This window comes from Podarcis raffonei, chromosome 1, assembly GCF_027172205.1.
Source record: "Podarcis raffonei isolate rPodRaf1 chromosome 1, rPodRaf1.pri, whole genome shotgun sequence".
NCBI lineage: Eukaryota > Metazoa > Chordata > Lepidosauria > Squamata > Lacertidae > Podarcis > Podarcis raffonei.
In genome coordinates, this window is record NC_070602.1 from 24,493,027 (window position 1) to 24,511,755 (window position 18,729).

The following is an 18,729-nucleotide window of genomic DNA, read 5'->3' on the forward strand; positions in this document are numbered from 1 at the left end:
TTCAAGGTGATGTCCAGAGGTATTCTGCTCTCATGCTGTGAACATTTTGATATATGAAGTTTAAATTATGCTTGAGTCTCTCTTGTACCGTTTATGGCAGGCATGGCCAAACTTGGCCCTCCAGCTGTTTTGGGACTACAACTCCCATCATCCCTAGCTAACAGGATCAGTGATCAGGGATGATGTGAACTGTAGTCCCAAAACAGCTGGAGGCCCAAGTTTGGCCATGCCTGATTTATGGGAATGTTAATATGGAATGGAAAATCAAAGGGAGGTGTTTGTATTTTCAGATGAGAATTCTGGCCAAACTGGGCTTTGCATTCTTATTAGAAACTCAACTGAATCAAAAACAGCTTTAAGCCTCAGGGCCTTTGTGGGGGCGGGGGGGCGGGATATAAACCATGGCTTCAGGTTAAAATCAAACTGAATCTAATTTCAACAGTATTATGCTGTGGGTATAAATAGCCCTCAAAACAGTGCTTTAATTTGACTGCCCTGTATGAATGTGTTAATTCCCTCTTAACTTCCTTAGTTTACCAAAATGATCAATTCAGATTTCAAAGGATAGAAACAAGTTGGAGGCAGAGAGGTAGTTCTGGTTATCAAATTTCAGTTTAAGCTGATATTATTATTATTATTATTATTATTATTATTATTATTATATTCTGCTGTTTACCCTAAGTTCCCAGAGCAGGTTACAATAATAAAAAATAAAACATTAAAATAATTTAGAAACTTAAAGTTACAAAAAATGTGCACAAACCTTTTGTACAAACAAACATGGACACCCTTGATTCCTTTCCTGTGAGCTACCTACTTAACCATGGTTTCCTGTTTCATCCAAACAGGAATGAATTGCGCTTCTTAAGCTGTGATATCCATGAACTGTTTGCCCATACACAGAACCCCTTTGTTTGAACTACAGTGAAACTATATAATTAACCATGGTTTCCTCTTTCGTTAAAACCAGGAAAACTATGGTTGCCAGCTTCAGAACAAAACAGATCACTGAACCAATTTCAAACTGTGGATTACTATCCTGGCTTTTTCCATGGCTGGTGACCATAGCTCTGAGGGCCTTCTGGCGGTTCCCTCCCTGCGAGAAGTGAGGTTACAGGGAACCAAGCAGAGGGCCTTCTCGGTAGTGGCGCCCATCCTGTGGAACGCCCTCCCAGCAGATGTCAAGGAAATAATGAACTATATGACTTTTAGAAGATATCTGAAGGCAGCCCTGTTTAGGGAAGTTTTAAATGTTTGATCTTTTATTGTGCTTTTAATATTCTGTTGGGAGCAGCCCAGAGTGGCTGGGGAAACCCAGCCAGATTGGTGGGGTATAAATAAATTACTACTACTACTACTACTACTACTACTACTACTACTACTATAGCTTCGTGTTTTTGATGAAAGAGGAAACTATGGTTAATGAGCTGCTTCATGGCTGAAGTGTAAAAGGGCTCCATGCCTGGGCAAAAGGCTCAGGCATATGACAGTGTAAGAAGCTGAATGTTATGTACTGAAGTTCTCACCCTGGGCCAGCAGGGGGATACTGTAGATAGTTCAGGTCCACATATGCAAATAAAGGATTGAAAGTGACGTTCAGTGATTGGATAGTTATAGAAAATGGTTACTGTTGCTTTATAGTGGAGCTCTATATAAGCAGGCTGGCTGAACCCTTCAGTTCAGTTCAGTTCTGGCCTGTGAATAAACAAGAGCTGTTTGAAGAATCGCTGTGTCGTCTGATATGTTCACCCACAACTTAACACTGAACACTGTATGTTGATAGAGTTCTTATTTATTTTAGACATTAGATTGCAGTGGGTGGAGTCAGGAATTCCTGTGTCTTGTTCTGTTCCTGTGGGGAGCTGACGATTGAATATGTAAGCTTTGGAAGATGCTCCAAAAGTGCAGCTCACTAGACACAATTACTAGTAAAATACAACTTCATATGCTATCATGATTAGTACCACTTGTGCATAGCAATTTCATGTTTATACTGTATGAGTGGTGAGACCACCACATCATTTCGGCTGCATTCAGACAACATTCCATTCTGCTTTCCTGATGATTTCCTTACCTGATATTTTTTAGCAGTGTGAACTGCATTATACTGTGCAGGCTCCTCTGGAATATTAGCTATGGAGATGTTGCAAACTGTTGTGACTTCAACTCTTAAGAATCTGCTCTTGTTGCTTTAGAAAGGTAGGGTGGTGCTGTTTCAAAGACACATGGGTTTTGCTTTGCTTTTAAAGTCAGTGTGATATGGGGATTTAGCTGCATGGCTCCCCACTAAATGTGGTGTTTAAACACTCCACTTTAAATCTCACTGCAATGGTTTTATGAGTCCAAACCAATTATTCCCATCACATGGAGCTGGGAAACAAGCAAGTATTGAATGTGCGATTAAGAGTTTACTGCACTGCTTGCGTTATCTGGGCCGCTCTGTGTGAAAAGGGCAGTTTGATATTGAGGCTACCTCTCAGATCAAGGGTAAAGATTTATTCACATTTTCCAAACACCAGAGCTATATGCTAGCTAAATCACAGCCTAACTGGGCCAATGATCATTATCCCCCTTTCCATTGCCTGCATTTTGCACAAAATCACCATGTTGAGTAGAAACAAAAGAATGCTGAAAAACCAGCACTTTAAAAATGCCTAACATTAGTAAAGGTGAAATGAATAAAGACTTCATTCATTTTTCCAGCATGGTTATTTCTAATCAAGATCAATGCACACATTTCCCTGTTAGCTTTCAGCCCCTTCCCATCATTTGCTTTCCCCTTGAATGAAGTGGCCACCTGGAGATTAAAATGAATTCATGTTGGGTGCTGAATGATTTTCACCTGGGCTGGATCAACACATTTAACAGAATCATAAAAGGGAAATCACAGTGGTGAAAGACGGGACTCCACAGTGCTATCAGGTGTCACTGTGTCACACATGTAAACATAGCTGTCAACTTTTCCCTTTTCTTGTGAGGAATCCTATTCGGAATAAGGAAATTCCCTTAAAAATGTAAAGTGCTTTGTTTTTTACGAAGGTAGCTAAGCCCCTGAGGTAAATAAAAAGGTAGAAACACAAGACAGATAGTTAAACATAGTTCTTTTCAGTTAGACCCTTCTCTAAACATTGAACTACAGGAGACTGCCCACTATTAGCATGCATGTGTGTGTGCAATAATTGAGAATGGTGTGGTTGTTTCATTGAGCCTATGACTCACCTGATGTTGTTCGTGCCAGCAACTAAAATGAAAAGCTGCAGTCCATTACCTCAGAAGATTTGTGCACCCCATACGGTGTTGGCATCTCTAGGAGAAAAACAAAAGGGGGCTGAGAGGTTGCTTTTGTAAAGAAGGCAAACCATCAATAATACATATTTGGATTTAGCAACTGCAGTCTTTTGGAAGCATGGTCGATTTTATGGGATTGCAGTTGCTTCATATTTTAGTGCTTATACTGCATTATGTGTTTCTTTGGGTGAGCAGAAACCAGAGTTGGACACAGCAGGGGGTAAAATAAATCACAAGCACTTCTATACCTGTCAGCCGTAAGATCCCTGTCAAACTAAGGCTCCCTCTTGCATGCTTTGTTATTCATGTTTTTAGCAGGTTAGGTGCACTGCACAGACAGTGACTACCTCCAAAATGAGGGTCTGCTTCGGAGGGGAGTTTGGAAGAAGGGTAGGCAGAAGGTAGATTGGGATCTACTGGCAGATTTCCATATGATTTGCAATAGATCAGCCTGGGTTTCCAACTACCAAGGTTTCAAAAACAGCAACACTCGGTGGGGCTTTGGAGGTATCCTGCTTTGGCTTGGAAGAGCTCCAGGTCTGTCCAAAGATCTTTGATTTGGGATTTGTCTGAATTCAAGGCACAACCCTATAGGGAACCGCAGTGGGTACAAAAAGCTGCCCACTGCAGTCTCCTTTTGTGACAGAGGGGTTTGTGGAATTATTGCATTTGCCCCCATTGTCTCCCCTATGTGTTAATTAATATTTTAAAGGAAAGCCTGAAGAGAACTATAGATACAGATATATCGCACGTCGTGGATTTGATGAGCTGTTTTTTTATTGGGTTATGTTTCCCTTGTTCATTTGATTTCTTCAAAGATAGACACAGAGCAGACATATAACCAGAAAAATTACAGGAGGGAATAATAACTTGCTGTCTTAGAAGCAAAATGGTGTTGCTGAGACCTGTGGGATTATTATTCCGCCCCCTTCCAAGCTGCTACCTGGCGATTGACTGCAACATTTCACATTCAGGTGACCTTTTCAGAGCGGAGGAAATGCAGTTTCAGCTTCTTCAGTCCAGAGCAATGGAGATGCTCGTTGGCAGGTGGGATTGGTAACTGCCAGTTTTGCAGCTGGCATTTCCACAGGGAATGAGGTAGAGAGAGTTTTCTGAAACCCTATTTCCTTTCTAGGTGATCTAATCTGAAATGAGATCACAGCTCTGCATAAAAGCACATTCCTGGTTTGAAAAAAAAAACCAGTTGGGAAGCATGAGAGGAACAGGCCTAATTCTCACTGAGGTGGTATGTTTTTGTTTTGAATTTCATTTGTAACCTACCTTTCTTCTGTGGAACTCAAGGCAGTTCTTGGAGTTACTATCCAGACACTGACTGGACCCAGACCTGCTTAGATTCAGCAAAGTGGTGGCCTCATGTGCCTTCAAAATATGTGGTAAATCACTGCCAAATGGGTTCATATAATTGAATGTTCTTCCTGCTCTTGCCTGGAACTCTACCTCACATTCTAGTTGTCTATGTGTAGAATATTTCTCTTAATTCCATCTCACGATCCATCACCCTGGAGACAAGTGGTACAGCCAAGGCACTATTTCATCACCTCAGTGGGAACTAGGCCATGAGCCAGCCAATGTGAGGCACTTTGGTATCTCCTTGATTTCAATGAGAAAATAGACAATATGTGTTAAATCTCTCCCATTAAGGTAGCTATACTGTAGCTATACTGTAATCTTTCTTCCCACTCTTTTATACCTCACCATGGCATACGTGTGGAGGGAAACCTTCAACATGTAGCAGAGTTCCCAAAAGTAGACCAGAGGCAATTGTATTTCATCCAGCAGAGCTTTACTTGTGCTGAAGGCAAATGAGCTTAATGGTCACAAATCCAAATACATTCATGATTGGCACAGTCCATAAAAATCCAGTTGCGGCACTTACAAAAACTTGTAATGAGACTAAGACTTAACACTAAGCATACTATGTATAGAACACCATACCAGAAGGAAGATATGTAAAGAGAAAGTAAGGCCCAGGCTCCTTCTGGCCTATATTTATAGTCAGCATGACCTTAATTGGAAGAGATAAGAGAACTAGTTCAAACCAGCTTCCCAGAAGGTATAACCCAAACAATCATGAAGCTTCTGCCTGCTTCTCTCACTCAGAGAACCTTCTAATAGCTTCTAGAATCCTCTTGCATTAATCAGAATACGAAAGATCTCTACACATCAGCCAATACTTTATGCACTAAGAAATGCAGACTGACATAGCACTAGTGGAATTCCTTGCATGGGCTTCCGTTAGCAGGACCAGTTAGGAGTATCTGGGCCACAGGCCTGTGTTGCATTTGTACATTCGGCATTAAATTGCAATGGCATAAAATTTACTAGTACTTGATTTTTATTGCCTTATCTTTCTGTAGACTGCTTTGAAGTGCTCCCAGGCAAATGATTCATTTTCTTTCAGTTTCAGGAAGCAGTGCATTAACAATCGCAAATAAAGTTTTGATTCCATTTCATTTTCTTTCACAGAAGAAACAAGTGAGTCAGACCAAGATCCGGGTGATTTCAACCATCCTCTTCATCCTGGCCGGTTGCATCGTCTTCGTCACTATTCCTGCAGTCAGTTTCAAATATATTGAAGACTGGTCAGTTCTGGACTCCTTTTACTTTGTGGTTGTCACTCTGACCACAGTTGGCTTTGGTGATTTTGTGGCAGGTGAGGCATGTAATTTGGCCTGGTGGTACATTCTGGGGGAAGAAGTTCTATTCTGCTACTGGTGTTTGGAAATAGACAGTACTTTGCAGAATTTGTTTTGATTCCTTCCCCTTAAATTTGACTGTAATGCAATCCAGTTGAGGGTAATCAGGTTGGAGGTCAGACACTGGATCAGGCAAACAAGAGTCAAGGGCCAGAGGGAAGTGATATGGTCATGGATGGGCTAGTGGGCAGATCCCAAGGCTGAGCAAAAAAGGTTCAATAACTTTTGTGTCTGGATTTTCACTTTTTGAAATGTGGCAATTCCTAGCAGAGACATCACCTTGCCAGCAAAGGTCCGTATAGTAAAAGCTATGGTTTTCCCAGTAGTGATGTATGGAAGTGAGAGCTGGACCATAAAGAAGGCCGATCGCTGAAGAATTGATGCTTTTGAATTATGGTGCTGGAGGAGACTCTTGAGAGTCCCATGGACTGCAAGAAGATCAAACCTATCCATTCTTAAGGAAATCAGCCCTGAGTGCTCACTGGAAGGACAGATTGTGAAGCTGAGGCTCCAATACTTTGGCCACCTCATGAGAAGAGAAGACTCCCTGGAAAAGACCCTGATGTTGGGAAATATGGAGGGCACAAGGAGAAAGGGACGACAGAGGACGAGATGGTTGGATAGTGTTCTCGAAGCTACCAGCATGAGTTTGACCAAACTGCGGGAGGCAGTGGAAGACAGGAGTGCCTGGCGTGCTCTGGTCCATGGGGTCACGAAGAGTCGGACATGACTAAACGACTAAACAACAGCCTTCACTGGTTCCTCAGGTTACCAGTACCCTTTCTGGCCATTATAATGGTGGTGTTTCAGAACAGAAAACACCAGGACAAACTCCTTCAGCCCACAAGCTTCCTATTTGGCATGAGGAGTACAATGCCTGGGCCCTTCAATCTGTGCCCCAGATGCAAATCTCCCAAGCACCTAACAGTAGCTCTATTTCCTGATTCAGTAGCTAGGGCTGCACAAACAGAACCAGTTTCAAAAGAAAAGTCTAAACTTAAATCCCACCAGGAGGAGAGGGAGAGGGCATAGATTAAGACTCCCCATGTTTGGTAGGATTTTAGCATTTTAAAAGGATGGTGCATGTATAGCCCAACCCATCCATGCATCTTCAGTTTGATTGGAACCTGGAGGGGAAAGGGAATCATTTCTTTGTTTGTTTTGTCTTGGGGTAGAGAAAAGAGGTGCAGTGGTTAGTAGGGGAAGAAAGGAAATTATCTGGAAAAGGGAACTTTTCAGAATGCAGATGTCCTGCTGAAGAAATGAGTGAACAGCTGCAAGTCATTTGACAAAATAGTAGTGTGTGTGGTATCCCCTGCTGGGAATCAGCAGCGTCCAAACCATGCATAAAAGTGAATGCAGTTTTTCTATTTCACACATATTTCTTCCTAATAAAAACAGCTTTCCTAAGGACAACATCAATGTTTTAGAAACATTTAAATTCAAAAGTGGAAGTAAGATCAGAAGTATAAATGATAGCTGTCCAAAAAGCTGTTTTACAGTCTTTGAAAAAAGGGACACACACACACACATATCAAAGCAAATGGACAACAGCTTCTTAAGCGCTAGCTTGCAGAATTATGTTCTCTATCTTTAATAGAATTCTTGGCGCTGGATCCATCCCATTATAGAAACCTGACATTGGAAGTGAAAGACTAATGAGGTGTGTAGTGCAGATGTTATGTACTTGCTGGGATGAGAACACTACAATTCGGAGCAATAAATATCTGTTCCTGTCAATTACCAAAAAGCAAATGTACCATTTTGGACTGGAGGTCAAAGAGAAGAGGGAGTGTCCCCTACCCCCGTTGCCGTGATGAAGAGAAGATGCTTTGACTCCATGTTTTTCTGTAGAATCTCTTAGCATAACATGCTTCATATCAGTTGGCAGGAGGCGGCAACAGTAGGGGGCAGTATTACCTTTGTGCCTTAATTGTGGGTTTCTTGCAGGCCTCTGGTTGGCCATTACTTGATGCCAAACGAGGGACAAGGTGGGCATTTGATCTCATCCAGACAAGCTCTTCTTATAATATGACTATCTTTGGTTGCAATCCACCAGTCATTGCTGCCACAAATTCCATTCATTTCAGTGTGCTTTCTCAAGAAGGCCATGAATGAAGGATATACAGCAGGGAATCATTGTGAAATGGCTCTTTTATCTCGTCTTCTTCCAACATTGCTGGTTTCAGTTGTATCAATATTATCAGTGTTTAACAAGTGCTTTGAAATGAAGATTAAGCCCTGTGTTAAAACGAAAGGATGTAGGCAATTGATCATTTTGATTTCTATGAAATGCACTAAATTCTGGGTAGATAAGGCTGCAATCCTATATTCCAGGGGTTGGCAACATGGTGCCCATGGGGACAGTGATGCCCTGTAGGTCTGCTCCAGTATCCACAGAACCTCTGGGCCCACACCTCTTGCTGCTCCCTTGGTGATGAGGTGATAAAATTGGTTAGCTTTCTCATATCCAAAAAGCACATAGGGTTGTATTCAACCAAGCCCCACTCACAGTAGTAGACCAATTAAAATTAATGAACCTAAGTGAACCATGCTCATTAACTTCAGTGGGCCTTCTCTGAGTACAGCTAGTGTTGAATACCACACCCATAGAACTGAATGAGGATGACACTTTGTCCACTTCCTCATTCAACACTATTTACTCAGATCCGTTGGAGAAGCGAAATATGTGTGCATGCAGTTTCTCTCTCTCTTTCTCTCTCTCTCTCTCTCTCTCTCGGGGGTGGGGAGCTGATTGAGGGAGAGGTGATAAGAGCAGAGATCTAGTTATTGGCCCTGGAATGTTTACCCAAAAAACTTGAATTGAACTGAGTTTATCCATGTTTCCCTATATCATCAGTGTAGCCAGTCTCAATGGTTTCTTCTGAGATTTATGAATGGAATAGAATACAGAATTTGTAAGGATGGAGCCGGTAGTGAATCTTAGGGCACTGGGCAGATCCAGATCATCCATTAACAATCCAGCAACATGTTGAATGCTATCAGCTAGGAGCTTTCTTCCTGTTGGCAGCTTTTTTTCAGGAGACTAACTCTTGAGAAGAATTGCCGTGTGACAACTTCCTTCAACACACCACTGTGTGCTAATAGCAATTGCCATCCAATAACGCGTCAGTTGCCCGGACCTTCCCATTGCTCTGTATTGACAGCCTGTCAGACTACCTCCCCTTTGATCTTGAAAGAGCTGTTTGTAAAATATAAATGAAACATTACCACAGAGACACAGATTAGTGGACGTTTGTTGATTTACACCAAAATGGCTCTCTCTGTGCTTATCATCGTATTTTTCACTCTATAGGATGCACCGGACCATAGGACGCCCTTTGTTTTAGAGGGGGAGAACAAGAAAAAAAAATTCTCCCCCTCTCTGCTCAGTGCCCCTTCAGCGAAGCAGCAGGAGAAACAGAGCCCCTTCCATTTCTCTTCCTGCTTGGCTGCAGGGGCGCTGCGCAGCTCTCCCTCTCCTGAAGCCAGGAGAGTCTTGGTCTCCTGGCTTCAGCGAAAGGAACCTGAAGCATGCGGAGTGCAGTGGGAACTCGCGCTGCGCTCTGAAGGCTTCAGCGATAACAACGTGAAACCTCCGGAGCATGGAGGGAGCACTCCCTCTGAGCTTTGGAGGCTTCGCGTTGCTATCGCTGAAGCCAAGGAGCCTGCATTCGCTCTACAGGATGCACGCACATTTCCCCTTAATTTTTGGAGGGGAAAAAGTGCGTCCTATACAGCGAAAAATACGGTCATTTGTGTGTGTTTGGAACTGTAACTGTTGATAGATTGAGGTGGCACCGGTTGATGGACAAAGAAAATAGCACAGGATGAAGCGGCACCTCTGCCACGCTCCCTCCTTAACTGTGTGCTTAGATGGCCGTTATCTTGCTTTATGGCAAATCCCCACCGGGGCACGTGTGATCAGAATAACCTCGCCGCCGCGTAGCAATGAAGAGCACAACCGCTTGCCCTTTGTTATGCTGGGAAAGGCATAAAGTGATGGCAGCACATATAGCGTACGTTGAGAGAAAACAATATTTGGATCCCTGCCAGCAATTGTATGCTTTGGTTTTTATATGAGTCTTCAGTCATTGCAAGCCCGCTCCTAGACAGGCTGGGCAGAATGCACTTTAAGGCTTCATTGAAATGGATCAGATTGCTAACAGCCTGCAAGAGTGCAAACCCTCAGGGGGAGTGAGAGAGAGGTATGGACTGAACCATATTACAGGGGAGGGGTGTGCATCTGTATACATAAATGTTATTGGGCAGTGGTGCTGTCAGGGCAGAAGCCAAGGGCCTTGAATGAACAGGAGGGCCGCAGGAAATTGCTTCGTTTTGAAGTAAGGTAATACAAATATATTGTATACAGTGGTACCTTGGGTTACATATTGTCAGGGAACTGCCATCGGAGGAGCAGGAGGTGAAAGGGCTCACAGAGGCTGAGAGAGAGTATTCAGCTGAGGAGGGAACCAGCAGGGGGAGAGGTGGAGTTCCAAGGGAAAGTGAGTCGGAGGGAGGGCTCAGAGACACTTCCAGCGAAAATAGTGGGGAGGTTTCAGGACCTCCCATAGGGACACCTACTCCTCGCCGGAAACTGTCACGCCGAGAGTCCAGAAGACGCGTTTCCGTTAAGGAGCTTTTATGCTGGAAGAAGTTCCGTAAACGCCCACTGTCCGATTCTACGAGCGACTGATGGAGCCATGCTTAAGGAGCTCTGTCACAGACAGAGGTTTGTGGACTTAGCCAAACTCTGAGGGACTAGGATTTTACGCACAAGCAGCTCACCATCCCATCACACATATGCTTCAGGTTACATATACTTCAGGTTACAGACTCCGCTAACCCAGAAATAGTGCCTTGGGTTAAGAACTTTGCTTCAGGATGAGAACAGAAATCGTGCTCCAGCAGCACGGCAGCAGCAGGAGGCCCCTTTAGCTAAAGTGGTGCTTCAGGTTAAGAACAGTTTCAGGTTAAGAACGGAGCTCTGGAACGAATTAAGTTCATAATCCGAGGTACCACTGTACTGTATATTGTGGTGTGAGGACTGAGCTCCACAGGGCCATTTAAGTCCAGGCTTAGAAACATAGGAATCTGCCTTATACTGAGTCAGATCATTGGCTCATTGAGCTCTACACTGTCTACACTGACTGGCAGTAGCTCTCCAGGGTTTCAGGTAGGAGTCTGAAGAATCTCACTCAGATCTTCCTGGATCTGGATAGAATTGGGGACCTTCTGCATGCAGAGAAGATGCTCTACCATTGAGCTGTGGTCCCTTAAAATTACCTAACTGCACCATTGATCTCAAGTGGGCCTTTGCCAATCTGTCAATATTTAGCTACATGGAAAAGAGGGAAATTTAGGGTGCGATCTAATAAACATTCACTATAATGTTAGTTGGGCTTCTGAAGAGGCATGGAAAGTTGCACTTCAGCACTGCAAGTTGATTATGTTTGAAATCTGCCTTGGAATACAGCAAAGACATTTCAAACTCTAAACTGGATTCAACACTTGTATTCCTGAACTTTAAACTTCGAAGGAGAAAAACCCCCATGCACTAATTGGGGTGGCAACTGGCAACCATATGCCAGGTCATTACCTGGCATATGGTTGCCAGTTGCCACCCCAATTAGTTTGAAACAGAGCTTGCTCTAATATGGTCGTTATTGTTTTAAAAAGTTATGAACTAGAAAAGAGGAAATAAACAAATGAAAGTTCCAATTTTAGTTACGGATTTGCAACAATTTAATTTGATATTCCAATCCCTGCAGAGTGCTGGCTGCTGGGACAGAAGTTATTACAGCCTGATTTTAAAGGACAGATTTGTGCTGCTGTTTTAAAGCCATTGGCATGGAGGAAATTGTTTCAGGAAATGGGTGGTTGAAGGTCCAGTTTCAGTAACACTGTTGACTCAAAAAAGGAGCCACTAGCATAACAATTGAAGGCTTCGTTCCTAAAGCAAAGGTTTCAGAACTGAACTGGGTGTATTTCTGAATAAGACTACTTTGGATATTATTACTGTAAGTCTGCATCAGGTATGGTTAAGAACTCATTGAACCTTCACAGGACAATGTAAATTTATCAAGCAGCAATTTGCACACTGTGACAAGCTATCACTTTGTAAATAGTTATTTGCAATGCTTATAGAATATTAGAGTTAGAAGGGACCCAAAGGGCATCTAGTCCAACCCCCGGCAATGCAGGAATCTCATTGCAAAAAATATATAAAAGGTGGGCTGATAACTTAACAGTGACAAAACATGGTTTCACCCTTTGATATTTCTGCATTTAAATTCCTGGGTGAAACCAAACACTTTGCTTTTGTCTGTTTTTTCCCCCCACCTCAGGAGGAAATGCCGAAATTCCTTACCGGGAGTGGTATAAGCCCTTAGTATGGTTCTGGATCCTCGTGGGCCTTGCGTACTTTGCTGCTGTCCTCAGTATGATTGGAGATTGGTTGCGAGTCATTTCGAAGAAGACTAAAGAGGAGGTAACTACAGGCAAATGATTGACCCTGGTGGGTTTTCCTTTGCCAGTTAAGTGCTGGCTTTGACTTGCCCTTATTAGTTCATTAATTCTATTTTAGAAGACTTGTACCCCACCTTCTACTGTTAAAAAAAAACTGTTCAAAATGGTTTGTATAAAATATTAAACAAAAGATTTTTTTTGTTTTTACCCTTATCACGGAGATGAAAAGGCTGAAGCGTAAGTCCTACCCAAATCTGGAGTGGAGTCCCTAAGATGGTTGGATGGCATCTTGTTTTCAATTTTTATTGGAAATTTTATTTACAACATAATATAACCCCTCCACCCCCAATACAGAAATCCACCCTCATTAAATGTGAACATAACATACAATAAGCATAACATACAACAATACAAACAACCAAATAAAAGACTTCCTTGTGGATATTTAAGCTATGATTAGAAAAATCTTAATAACTATTCATAAAGGAAACAGCTTATAAGAAGTAAACAAGGAGGCCAGATACAGGATAAGGGTGGGGGAAGGTTGGATGGCATCTTGTATGCCTCCTTCTGGCAACTCCTGCAGCCAAGCTGGTGCCAAACATATCACTCTGCTTCCCTTTGGCCTGCATTAGCAAGACTGAGAGGAAGTTCTTGTCGTTTGGGGCTGCCCAGGACCTCCATCCACTCTACTGAAAGGTCACTTTGGTGCTGCAAATGCAGTGGTTTGAGTTCACCTCCAGAGGCACACTCCATTGTCTCTCAAGACAGATGGATGCCATCATTAATACCCTTATCACCACCACAATTTTATTTGTATGCTGCCTCTTCACAAAAAGAATCATGCTCAAAGTGGCTTACATCAAAGAAAACGGGAAGGCATCTCAAAATCTACCATCGTTAGAACAATTTCATAATAACATAATAAAAAACTGGCATAATGGCAAATATAACGACATACACAAAACCCACAACAATTTCAGTGCTATAAATATAGCAAGATTGCATTAGTGACAGTACACCTCCTGGCAATAGCAAAAATAACAAGGGAGCTTGACAGTTTCAGCTTGGTCAAAGAAACACCTCTTCCATGATGTTGCTCTTATATCCTGCATTTCTTCCATTATAGAATCCAGGTTGGCATACATGTGATGGACCCCCATTCAAGCACCAACCAGATCCAGGCCTCCTTAGCTTCAGCAAAGCCTTGCGTGCTTTCAGATCATGCCCTGTGATGATAGATATAATATCTTAGCAAAAGCATCGATAAAACAAAGACACTCACAGCACAGATGGAATCCATTAAAAACAACCAGATCATGTGTTAGAAATTGCTAAGCAGGCAAATTCTGAGCCTATCTAAGCAAAACAAGGGAAGGCAAATAGAGAGGGAGCCTGTCAGGCCTTCCTTGGAAGAGAATCCCAAAGTTTAGGTGTCATCTCATAGAAGGCTCTCGCCCAGTCTAGCCTCGGTCGTAGTTGGGACCACTGGCGGACGAAGCTGGGGGTGAGGTGGTGGTGGTCCCCCCGGGTGCCATCCGGGGGTGTGTGACATTGTGGCTGCCCCCTCCCCGGGACACTCGACGCTTGCTGCGCACCCCCGATGCATGCCAAGCCCCCTGAGACGCGCAGATACCCTGAGATGTGCGCCACACCCCAGATGTACGCAGCTCCCGGTGCTGGAGCAGATAACTCCGCCACTGGTTGGGACACAGAAAAGAAGCACCTCTATTTAAATTCCTTTTAACATTCTTTCTGGTGGCACTTTATAGAGCTGCGGTATTGATCTTATAGAGTGAAAGAAACGGGACCAGGGATTGATTGAATCTGAAAGCACTATGATGATCAAAGCTAACGTCATGGGGAAAACAGAAGGGTGGGTGCATACTTATTAACACAATGCAGAGACCTTCTAGTTTCTTGGAAATCCACCTCATGGTGTGGGGGGCGGGGTGGGTGGGAACCACACAGAAAAGCCTGGCCCCTTGTGAAGAATCTCAATTTGTTATTTAAGCTTGGCGTTGTATGTCAAAATGGTGTATTTTGTATGAAGCTGAATGTCACAGCTTTGCCACAACTGGTCTCAAAGGGAGCTCTTATGCCTTGAATAGCTTGTGTGAAAGAAGACATTTGGCCAGCATCGCCTCCCGTGTGGCTTTAAATGGCATGAATGCAATACAGTAGGAAGTAGGCAAGAGCCATTTGGAGACCAAGTGAATAATTCTAACTAGCGTCGCTTCCCCTCCCTCCCTGCACCATTTGAACTATACTTGCAAGAGTTTCTAAGTACCAAACAACAACAACAGCCCACCCTTAAAAAAATAATACTATGATTTTTTCAGCTCTTTGTTCTTGACTTTTTTCACAGGTTGGTGAAATAAAAGCCCACGCGGCTGAATGGAAAGCCAACGTGACTGCGGAGTTCAGGGAAACGCGGCGGCGCCTGAGCGTGGAAATCCACGACAAGCTCCAGAGAGCAGCGACGATTCGGAGCATGGAGCGCAGGCGGCTGGGGCTGGACCAGAGAGCCCACTCGCTGGATATGCTCTCTCCGGAGAAACGCTGCGTCTTTGCTGCCTTGGACAGTGGCCACTTCAAGGCTTCATCTCAGGAAAGCATCAACAACAGGCCTAACAACCTGCGCCTTAAAGGGACGGAACAGTTGAGCAAGCATGGGCAGGGGGCCTCCGAGGACAACATCATCAACAAGTTCGGCTCTTCCTCCAAGCTGACCAAGAGGAAAAACAAAGACCTGAAGAAGAGCATCCCGGAAGACGTGCGCAAAATCTACGAGACCTTCCGGAACTACTCCTTGGACGAGGAGAAGAAGGAGGAGGATTCCGAGAAAGGGTGCCACTCGGAACATTCCAGCACCGCTGTTCTCACCGACTGCATTGAGCAGCACATGGGCCTCGAGAATGGGATGATCCCCAGCGAAACCAAAGAAAGGGAACACGAAAACAAAGCATTACTTGAAGACAGGAATTAAATGTGAAAACAAACAAAAACAATGACCCTTGACTCTCACGAACCAATGTTAGTCTTTTATATACGTACAAGATATATATACAGAGGGATATATGTATCAAGAAGACATGTGCCTTATACAGACTCCTAATTCAGTCTGGTTCCATAACATCCTGGGATATTTCACTGTGCCATAACAACCGAAGTTTGCTCTGCCAAAAGAAATCACACTGGGAAGTGGCGTCTGCAGCTGGAATATTGACAATGACAGCCTACGTGTGCTTGCCGTGGAGGAATATCCAAACACCAGGGTAATACAGCTGGAAAGGCAAATAACACAGCGGGATTGTTTGGGAGCAAAGACAGACCTCTTAGAAGAGCATTTCGGGAAGTGAGGAAAGAAGGCTTCTACTTTTTCAATGGATGACAAGTTCCTTGCTTCTGTCACTGCTGAATCCTTTTTTTTTTAATGGAAAGGCAAAATAACTTTAAAATAAGGCAGTGTTTATGATTTGGCATAGGATCCAAATATGATTGTTCTCCCATTTTGTATTTCGAATATATATATATATACACACACATACAAAAATGGATGAATTAGCTTCAGTAATCCATAAATAAATAAATAAATAAATAAATGCCCATGCACAAGGAAATTGCCTGGACGCTGCTGAAACACTGAAGAAGATAACAGCAGGATATTCCCCCCCCCCCAGAAAAAAGAAAAGAAAACACACAAAAACAGCACATAACAAATGGAAATTTTAAAAGGGGAAAATTGGGGTGTGGGTGGGTATGGGGTTTTTCCCCTGCCCTTGGAAGAAATTCCTGTGATAAACTGATAATCATACACTGGAAAACCTTCAAAATTTCAGGATCTGCATTGTTTAAGCAAGGAATAACCTTGCGCTTGGTTCAATTAAACAGTGAGCCCCTTGTTTTAAAATGTTCGCATCCACACTTTGTATTACTGACGGAGCTCCAGTTGTAATGCTATAATACAATGAAGACGGAGAGCGAAGCCTTTGCATGATGTCAAACATTTTGCTCTTCTCTGTAGCAGAAGTTGAATTTTTTAAAACAGTAGGCATAAGTGCATATACAATGTAAAGTCATGGGGCAGGGCAACTTTCAAAGCTCAGGGCTCTGTGTCCCTATTGGTGGTTAGGGTTTAGGTATGAGAGACAGACAACTTCCCAAAATTCCATGTGGATGATGAAGGCGATGATAAAAAATATGATCAAAATTTTTAAGTGCTTATAGCTTTAAGTGCCATTAATAACATCATATTGTGCAACTGTTAAATCACATGCTTTGTCAACTATCTTCCTGTAAGTGTTACTTTTCTTTCTCATTCATTTTAGTTTCTCTTCCTCCCTTCCTCAGAACCTAAGCCAAACCTCTTTTGGTTTCAAAGCCAACAACAAACAACAAGATAATTATTACTACACATTTTATACCCATTGCCATATCTTTGATGATTTCATATGGAATGCACAAATAGCTTCAGACCTCAAAACAAAGGAAGAGGATGTGAGAAAATTAATTAATGCAATCTTGGGTGTGTTTGCTTGCGTAAGAAATAGTGTGAGGGGAAAGGCGTTGAAATGAAAGGTGGGTTGGAATACATGTGCAAACTTGCATATCATCTATGAATTTTTTGCATAGCCTTCAAAGACTGTCACCAACAGCTGTGGTTCTTCAAATCCCACCAAACCCTAGTGCAACACACTACACCTCCCTCCTTCTGTACAATCCACCCAAACTTAGTTTATGAAGATAATATAACCAGGAATAGTTTCTGTAATCATGCCTTGACATTCTAGGGAAAGCATGCGGGGGGGCCCCATCTACAATATGGTTACCAGATGTCCCTGTTTCCTGGGGACAGTCCCCGGATTTACAAATTTGTCTCCAGACAAAATCTGTCTCCAAAATGTCCCCAGATTTCATTTAATGTCCCCGAATTTATATTTTAAGTGTTGTAGATTTATTAGTAGGGAAAGAATGTTGTGTGGTTGGTTCAACGGCACAAGACACATCATATGGGAACTTCCGGTGAGGCAAAATGGTGGGCACCAATGGCAGCGAGCAGCTCCTGAAGCCAGCCAGAGCCAACTGCACTACCAGGCTGGCTCCGGGCTGCTGAGACTGCCGCCGCCACTGCTGAGGGGGAACTGGGGACACCCAGCGCGTCAACTGGGGGAAACTGCTGACACACACCCCCGCGACCCAAATCAAGCCGGGAGTGAAAGCACCCGGCCGACTGCCCAGCGGCGCTCCGGGGCCAGGAAAACCCTGGAGCTGATGCAGGGAGAAGGAGGGGAGGAGAAGGAAGAGAGAAAGAGGAAGGAGAAAAAAAAGAGGAGCCCTGACCTTGCCGCGCCACTGCCGCCATCGCTGAGAAGGAGAGGTAGGGGAGCACCAGGAGGGCAAAGACATGTGGCTGAGCCCAGGCCTGGCCCAAGCCTACTCCACGGCGGCCAGCACTCCAAGAGAGCAGGCTGGGGCCCAGAGGAAGGCCGTGCGACAGAGTAAACCACAGAAGAGATTACTTATTAATATAATAATAACAACAACAACAACAACAACAACAACAACAACTTTTTTCTCTTTTCAAAAAAAAAAAGTGTCCTCGGATTCTTTGAAAAAATCTGGTAACCTTAATCTACAATGCACTGGGCTTTTGAACACCCCCCCCCTCACCAGTGAAGAGTTGTCAGCGGGAATTTGCTCCTGTAGCAAATGTGGGGAGGTGGTGGTCATTGAGACAATTGGAGAGCTTTGTATACCCACAATACCAAACCTGATTCCCCTTGTGAGATTTTGTTTTAAAGAAACACATTGAATGCTGTGTAGCTTGATCATAAGGATGTGATTAAAGTGCATAATGAAAGGAGGTGCTGGGGAGTTGGGACCAGATGCAAAACTTGGGGTGGGAGTGTCCAGAGCGAGAGCAGAGCCTGCTAGAAACTTACCTGTGGCTGACATTTTTCCTCAAAGGCTGCCCTGGAATCAGCTGGTCTAGGAGGCCATTGAAGCAGTGACAAAGACCAATGCTGGATAAATTCATAGATTAAAAGCCTTGCGTGACCTTTATCATGAAAGATGTTGCTTCAGAAACTGAAAAAAGGCGAGAAAAACAACTCTTCCCACCCTTGCAGTCTATGGATTTGTTGAACCAAGACAGCCATGAAAGCTTGCTCAGTCGGTTGCCCTTCACTTTACGATCAGATACTGGGAATTACATTCTCTTAAGACATGCAGTTTCTGTGATAACCTTGAGAGG

At 43.5% G+C, this 18,729-nt stretch overlaps 1 protein-coding gene across 2 annotated transcripts in view; it reads left to right on the plus strand.

The window, feature by feature from the left end:
* KCNK10 (potassium two pore domain channel subfamily K member 10) overlaps nucleotides 1-16,172 on the plus strand; it is a 71,979-nt gene extending 55,807 nt beyond the window's left edge. For both annotated transcript variants that reach the window (XM_053377643.1, XM_053377634.1), the window contains 3 exons: nucleotides 5,776-5,962; nucleotides 12,353-12,495; nucleotides 14,842-16,172. In XM_053377643.1, coding sequence (XP_053233618.1) covers nucleotides 5,776-5,962; nucleotides 12,353-12,495; nucleotides 14,842-15,462 — 951 coding nt within the window. In that variant the 3' untranslated portion in view covers nucleotides 15,463-16,172. The remainder of the gene's footprint in view (nucleotides 1-5,775; nucleotides 5,963-12,352; nucleotides 12,496-14,841) is intronic.
* Nucleotides 16,173-18,729: the final 2,557 nt, after the last annotated feature.